This window comes from Protomyctophum bolini (assembly GCF_963924005.1).
Source record: "Protomyctophum bolini genome assembly, chromosome: 23".
NCBI classification, from domain to species: Eukaryota; Metazoa; Chordata; class Actinopteri; order Myctophiformes; family Myctophidae; genus Protomyctophum; species Protomyctophum bolini.
This window is the reverse complement of record NC_137884.1, coordinates 13,579,501-13,587,788: the sequence shown is the minus strand read 5'-3', so window position 1 is coordinate 13,587,788 and position 8,288 is coordinate 13,579,501. Positions and strand designations below refer to the sequence as shown.

Genomic DNA, 8,288 nt, shown 5'->3' with positions numbered 1-8,288 from the left:
GAGTGTACGGCGGCTGGAATGAGGATCAGCATCTCCAAATCTGAGGCTTTCAGGAGGTCCTCGAGGCACGTCGCACTGGGAGGAGACCCCGGGGAAGACCAAGGCGCAGTTGGAGGAAACACATCGACTCACTGGCCTTGGAACGTCTCAGGATGCCCCAAGAGGAAGTCACTAATGTTGCTCTGGAGAGGGAAGTCTGGACTACAGATAAGTGGTTGAAGATGGATGGATGGAGATGGATGGATGATTGTCTGACATAAATTAAATTATTTGTTTACACCATTATCACTTCACTATTAATTAACTACCTAACTATTCTTAGGCCACCGTGCAGCCTGAAAATCCAGTTTCAAGTGTTCTCATCCGTGTCACATCCGTGGCCGTGACATAACCCAAGACAAACAATGTCATCCTTAATATCAAAATGTGAGTGGGACATAAACCAAATTAAATATATCAATGCAGAAGCAGCTTGGCATTGATCTTGCAGAGGAATAGTTAAATTTGCATGAAGGTCTCCATTCAAGGGTATTGATCAGAACAAGAGGACAGAAGGCCATTTCAAATGCACATCCACTTCATCCACTGTGTGTGTGTGTGTGTGTGTGTGTGTGTGTGTGTGTGTGTGTAATGTATCTTAATAACCGTCTGCCCAATTGACTTTGAACTTGGCATGTGTATCGCTGATTGTGCAGAGTAGAAAGTCAGTTGAATCAGCGGTTGTTCAGAACCGAAAATCGTTTCTCTGCAGGTCTGCGTCCCTGTTGTGCCCATACCATATATGGAGATTTATTGACTTATCATATCATATCATATCATATATGTCTGAGCGGTCCTAGTATTAGCTTTCAAATACTATGATGTAGGCCTACTGTACTAAGTATTGTGACAACGGGTACAGCATAACCAGAGAGACTTGTGTTCCCAACGGGCACAGTTTCTTAAATTCATCACATGCACAACATCAAACCTTTCAGAAAGGCTAGTGTATTTACTGTAAGACGGTTACCTGTCAGGGAAGCTTTGTAGTCGTTTCCTGTCAGGTTGTGACTCCGAATCATTCAACCAGCATTTCCTGGTTGAATTATGCTTAGCGACTTAAGCTATACGACGGTGTTGTGTGCCAAAAATAACAGATCCACAAGCTCACAACATGTCACGTCGCACCACGTTGTGAGCTTCAAGGTTTGCTATTTTTGATGCACATCACCATTGCATGAGGAAATGTAAAAGGGGCTTTATTCTCTACATCCGTTTGTCAGTCTCTCAGAGAGGGAGTGTGGCATTCTGCAAGCAATGAACTGAATGGCTGTGAGATGAGATGCCACTCATGATTCAGCTGCGCTATTAGATTTGTCTCGCAATGTGTGATGATGTTCAAATGAGATGAATGCTGCCTTCAGATAGCCAGCAAATCACTGAGATAGTGAGCTTTGATGTGAAAGATGAAAGAAATAACCTCTTCAGGGAAGGCTTTGGACAACAAAGTCTCTTTCATGCATGCTGACTCCCACCCCACCATCCCACGCCCCCCACATTCAGATCTATGTGACACATGTGAACCTGTGTGCGCGTGCAACATTTAGTTAGTTAGCTAGTTAGTTAGTTTCATTTATTGTTCAGAATGTGGAAATTTGTCTTCGGTCTCATAAACAACGTCAACAACACTTACACAATTATCGTCATGGCAAAAATGCAGGACAACAGTAGCAAATACATTAAAAACTAATCTAACGAGACATGGTATCATTTAGTGCCTTAATGGCATTAGGAATGAGGAATTTGTAAAGATGAGAGGAGTCATTTGCTATCTTGAAAGCTTTTTTCAAAGTACTTCCTTGTAGATACAACTTAAACATTTCTGTCTCTTCCCAATGATTTTTGAGGCTAGGTTCACTATTATTCGCTGCAGCTTGCTTCTTTGTTTTACATTAATTGCCATACCACATTGCCATGTTAAAAGTCAAGATTCCCTCTATCAGGTTCTTATATACCGTTTCCAGGATATGCTTGCTCACTCTAGCACTGTTGCTTCTTTACACACGCGTGAATCTAGTTTGCGTCCGAGCATAGGCATGGTAACGCCCTGCCTGCCTCTGATTGGCCTACCGACACTGTCTGATCATATTCTCAACCTTTTTTGGCCCAAAGAAAAGAACCCAAAACAATGTCCTGCTACCTCACCGAGTTATTTCCTAACACAATCCCAGCAAAGCTTAATTTGGAGCTGTGAAAGCTGTCCATTCAGCAATAGTGAATAAGTCATTGTTGTCGGGCAGAAACATCCTATCTCCATATTCTAACTTTTGTGTTTTCTCCTAAATTAACGCCCCGATGTCCTAGTGTAGTGGTTATAGTTAGAGCATATATGCCTTTTATGCAGAAAAGGCATATATGCCTGAGGTCGACGGCAGCAAGGGTATGCGGTCGCAACGGGTTCCTAACGCCAAATCAAATGGGTTCAGATCTGAGCCAAGTCTCCTGAGGAGGGGCCTGTCCTGGATGGGGTATTCGGACGCAATAACAAATCCACTACAGCGTCACACAAAAGCTTAAAAAGTAGCAGATCTGCAAGCATGAAACTGGGCTCGATCTGCTACTTTTGCTGTTTTTGAACTTGAATTATGAAAAGTAACAGTTTTGGACATATGAGGTTTCCACCCGACAGAGAAGATGTACTTTTTCTTGTTCTTTGTTATCTAGCCAAGGCAGCACTTCACACTTTCCAAGACTCTGAGTGCTGCCGTGACATTCACTGCTTTCCCATTGACCCATGACAAAGGAGATATCAGGATTGGAAGAAAGAAATCCCTCACAGAATTCAGCTGAGAAAAGGCTCTAATGGATCGCGTTCACTGATGAATGTAATGGGCCGTGGACGGTGCTGGCAGTGAGCCTTCCTCTGTTGCTCACTAGCGACTCTTACAGATTTGATGGGGTGCCTGTTCAGCAGTGTTCATTTTTATGACAAGACATTGATTGATTTTGATATTTAGTCGACTAAGATTAGACCAAATTTCGAAGACAATTTCATTCAGATGACTAAAATAGGACTAAAACTAAATGCTGTGTTATTCAAAAGACTAAGACTAAATCAGAATTTGCTGTTAAAATTAACACTGCTGTTCAGTATGGGAGCGGAACTATGCCTTCCTGAACTACAAACCAATAGGCCAGCTGTCACAATTAGAGATAATCGCTGCAAATCGCTGATTTTCTATTAATTTAAACTATTATTTGATGAACATGTTCTGTCCCTCCCAAATAAACAGTAGCATCTTAACAAAGCTAACAATTCCATGGTTTCCTTCTGCATCTGTGTGTGAACATCGTCACGTCTGTGTGAATGGTTGAATGTAAAATACAATGTCAATAAGATAATGGATAAAGGCGCTCGCTCTACTGTAAATTCTGCACATTCACCATTTCACACTCACACACACACACACACACGAAGCCAAGCAAACTAGTGGACACGCAAGTGGGCGAGCTGTTGGCCCCACCCACCAACAGAAATACTGATTGATTGATTTTGTGTAGAGACCCCCAGAAGAGAAGATTTATATTCCAAGAGATGATCTATCTTTTTAGATAGCAGGTACATAGATCGACCTGAAAGACCTCTGGACCTCTAAGATTCTTGCACACAGTAACCTCAAGCACCAATTGGAGATGTCTAGAATGTGAAATAAGCAAGGAGAAATGGATGAATATAGCTTCCAAGGTTGGGTGGGCCGCTATAGGGATATTAGAAGAAAATGTACCCATTAATAAATCATACATAGATACTATACTCCTGTGAAGCTTTTTAGGATGGCTCTAGTAGAAGGCAAAATGTGTAAGGAAGAAGTGGAACATTTTTACAAACTTGGAGAACGATTGGGACTATTACAGCCATAGTGAATACTTTTCGCTGCGCTGTACTTGTGACAGTCTGTCACAATATTTCCACTTCTATGAACAACTAGATGGGGACTGGTTAGAAACAAAGACAATACCGCCATCTAGTGTTGTCTTTAGTTATTTTTTTTATACATTTAGACTAGAGCTATTGTTCTTTCTTTCTGGATTTATAAACATAAGGTTTGTGGTTTGAAACCACCACTGGAGAAAAATAGCAGATCTACAAGCTCATAGCACAGCACTAAGTGCCGCGCTACGAGGTTGTAGGTCTGCTGTAGGTTTGCTATGTTCCTTTTACTGATGTCCAGCCCATTTAGACCTGAGGACAATTATACAAATGTCTTCTAAATCCTGAGTTTTCTGAAAACCCCCATGTGTCTATATCAGTGGTTCTCAAACATTTTCATGTCAAGGACCCCCAAAAAGATATGTAATTGGCTGTGGATATGTAATATGTTGTTCCAGGGACCCCCCCAGAAGCAAAGATTTGAGTTAAAAACAATCACTCTGAAAGAATATAAATAATATTCAAAGATTTGTGCCAAATTTTCACGATTTTTCTAAAATAGCAGACAGAGCTCGTAACGCGGCACTCGGTGCCGCTATGAGCTTGTAGATCTGCTAGTTTTCATTAATAGTTAAAGTATCACATGTAGGGCCAATACTTTCTTTCTTTATAGTTACACCAGAGATATACGGTTCAACGTGCTCACACTTTGGGACTTGGGCGTCTTGTTGTTTACTCACTTGTTTGTCGATGGTGATTGATGATGATGATGATGACTGCAACAGTTGATATTATGGCAGGAGTTTGTGTTGTGTGAGTGTAGGCTAATCATGGTTTCAAAATAAAAACGGGAAAAACAAAACAAGAACAGGTTCCAGTCCCCAGACAAACTAAATAAAGGTCTCAAAAACAGACGAGCGCATAAACAAATAATAAAGTATTTTTCTTTCTTTCCTTTCTTTCTTTAAACTGCGCTGTATTGTGCGATGTGTGCGAGCTGTTGAAATCTGTATCTACTACTGGCGTCTTCTTTCCACCCACAGCTGTGGGCCTGTGGCGAACCATGGTGCCATTTTCCAAGGCAACCAGTGGGGGCGCCATTTAGTCACAAATATGTGAAATCAAATAAGATGGCACCTGAATGGGCTAGACTTAAGAGTGTTCAGAAAGGTGCTTGCAAAATCAGACTTGGCCGGTACTCGTTGTACTCGGTACGTTTTAAGTTATTTGCTTTTTAGCTTAGACAAATGCAAATTTTAGATTCTGATCTTTTAAATAATGAGATTGAAGTTTTTAGCGTTACATTGTAATCAACAAGTTTTTAATGGCACATGTTTTTAAACCTGTGATGATGATGGAAGCTAAATTAACATAAAAAATCACACCCGTGTGAAGTGAGGGGCGTGCTCTTATCATCTTACAACATCGAGGAGGGAATTAGGTGATGTAATGACGATGTAAAACAAACTTTGTCAAAACAAATATTAAATTCTCTTTATTGTTAATGGGATTTAATGTTTGTGTTAGGGACAAAACAAGCATTCATTTCTCTTCATTGTCAATGGCATTTTTAACTAAAAACAAACATTAAACCTGTATATAGGAGGGGCTTAGCGCCCCTCAAAAATAGATTCAATATACATATTTGTTCAGGAAATCTATCAGTCACAACACAAGAAACTACAAAGCAACTGTACAGAGCAACTAACTATCCTGAAATCCATACTTACACCACATGTATTCCACAGGTTCTGTTGAGGACACAGTGTCAATCAGCTATGTAAGCTAAATGTACAAAAAATGAACCAAAACGGACCCCTCACAGCCAGGTACATTTGGTTCCATTTGTACACTCTTGTGTTAAGGGGGTCCGTGGTCTACCAAACTGGGCGGTCGTTGAAATAAAAAGGTTTGAGGACCGCACTAGGGCTGCAGTGAGAGTTTCTGGGAATTCCGTTTTGATTCCCTCTCCTATCGGCTGTCCCACCTCTCCAGAACGGTTAGGAACGGTAGGTTGGTGCTACCGAAGTAGGTCCTGTCTCGGTGCTGGAAGACATCGCTGATGGCCCAGGTCAGACTGCCACTGGGGTCATGGTGTGTACCCACCAGCCGACCGTCCTGCCCCAGCTCCAGAACCAGAGCGTAGTACGGCAGCAGTGCATTGTACCAGGCCAGAGGGATGACCTGGGGAGACAAATAGCCCAGTGGACTGGAGTACAGTATGTCACACACACACACCCAGCCGATACATACCCCCTATTGACCTTATACCAATTTTGAAACGTACTTTAGTTACGTCATCGAGAACAGTGGTTTCTCATTGGCTGGTGGAATGTACCGAAATACAGTACATACCCAGCTGATCGCTGTTCTTGGTCCCCGATTGGTCGAGCGACACCACCGGCATACATACATACTTGGTCCTTGATTGGCTAAGCGACGCCACCGACATACACAGCCGATTACAGTACTTGCGCGCTCTGCTTGCGCAAGTAATAATGATGATGATGATGATGAAGACACTGACCTTAGCCAAGAAGCGTTTGACAGCTGGGTAGGGGGCGATCAAATCCAGGAAGGGAGGCATCAACTTGCGGAAGCGCGTGGTTGTTATGCCAACCAGGAAAGTCCCGTGGTTGCTAAGGCGGATGTTGTCTGGGTAACCAATCATGTTGTCCATGATGATCTCCTTGATGCCAGCGCTGGGGCCCTTCAGCCAGTACCTGATGGTATACAGACACCATTGATCAGGTCAGTGATTCTCAAATGTTTTCATTTCAAGGACCCCCCAGTTTAGTTGTTTTTCCATATTTTCTTTATACATTCATGTGTAAGGTGGTGGAGAGGAGGAGGCCCTATAATGGTGAGGGCCCACTTGCAATGACCAGTGACCCCGGTAGAGACTTAAGGGTGTACTGTGTACCTCAGTGTTGATTTCGTCGACTAAAACTAAGATGATAAATGTTCGTCGACTACCTTTTTCCACCGACAAAAACTAAATGAAAACTAAGCTATGATGACTAAAACTAAGAATAAATATACTGACAATTTTGCCAACAAATAAAAACTAGACTAAAATCTTAGGAAGGGACTAGTGGACAAGAGATCCAGTATAAGTAATTTTACAATTAGTTGCATGCTGAAAATAGATGATCTACACGCGTCGCGCTGCGAAGCGTTGTGCGCTTGTAGATCGTCTACAGTATTTTCAGCAAGTGAAACAAACATTACGACGGCATCAAGGCCCGCCACAATACATTTTGTTTGACTAAATCAACTGTAGATTTAGTCGACTAAAACTAAAACATTCCAGGTGACTAAAATGTGACTGAAACTAAATTTGAACTATTCACTATCGACTAAAACTAAAATAGAAATTTGCTGCCAAAAAACAACACTTGGTGTACCTGAGGATGCGTCCGATGCTGGTCTCGGCCAGCAGGATGAAGTCTTCGTCAGGCGACAGTGCAATGCCGTTGGGCATGTAGAGAGAGTCCAGCAGCACTCGGACACGTCCTGTTTCCGGGTCAAATGTTAGCAGACGGCCCAGGCTGTTCAGCTCTATCACCTATACACGGGTCAGACGGTTCAAGGTCAAGGTTCACTTTGTTTGTCTCAGATGGGAGACATTTGTCTTGGGAGTCAAGGACTTAAAAGCTGCAGTACTAAAACACAGATAAAACCTTGGCACCATGTGTAAATTGCGTATACACTACTAGGCGAGTTGAGGTAGTCACAGGCAAGCATTGATTGATTGCATTAATCACAGTCATCTATTCTTATTGCCTTACAGGCATGCCTGATGCCCCTTTGTCCAGAAACATTGTGCAACAACGCAATACAAATACAATAACTATATACTATGTTACACAATGCAACACAAATACATTCAGTCTCATTTATATTTCCTCGTGTGATGGTGTCCCGCTGCGCAAAAAGCACATTTCGATCTGTAAAAACAAGGCCAAAAGAAGCGACCACACATGTATACACACAGGGGGGGGGTCCCTGCTAAAATGAGTTCAAAGGTTTTACCACTTGAACCCTATATACTGTACGTTGGCTAATAGAAAATAGCCAATCTACAAGCTCACTACACGTCACATAGTGAATGATCTGATGTATATTTGTGGGCCGACATGACAATGTTTGAGAACCAGTGTGTTCTGAGCAGTTCTGTGTGACTGTGTGAGGCGGTAATCATTGGGTTCTTAATTTGTACAAGAAGTACTTCTGTGCACATCCAGCATTAAAACAAATCAACAATGTAAGATCGATGACTAATTACAGCCTGCCAGAGGACTTGCTCAACAAATTGCTTTCCACTCCAGTGGTCCTTTCCTTCCATCACTGAGCTTGTCAGCAGGCAAGTGCCAGT

The 8,288-nt window shown here is 42.2% G+C and overlaps 1 protein-coding gene across 1 annotated transcript in view; it reads right to left on the bottom strand.

Annotated features, from left to right (window-relative positions):
* Nucleotides 1–5,432: 5,432 nt before the first annotated feature.
* Nucleotides 5,433–8,288, bottom strand: part of LOC308310742 (adipocyte plasma membrane-associated protein) — an 8,031-nt gene continuing 5,175 nt past the window's right edge. Inside the window, exons 7-9 of the mRNA XM_080757145.1 lie at nt 7,318–7,478; nt 6,438–6,633; nt 5,433–6,094 (exon numbers count right to left, since the gene is read on the bottom strand). Of these exons, the coding sequence (XP_080613271.1) occupies nt 5,882–6,094; nt 6,438–6,633; nt 7,318–7,478 (570 nt within the window). The 3' untranslated portion in view covers nt 5,433–5,881. The remainder of the gene's footprint in view (nt 6,095–6,437; nt 6,634–7,317; nt 7,479–8,288) is intronic.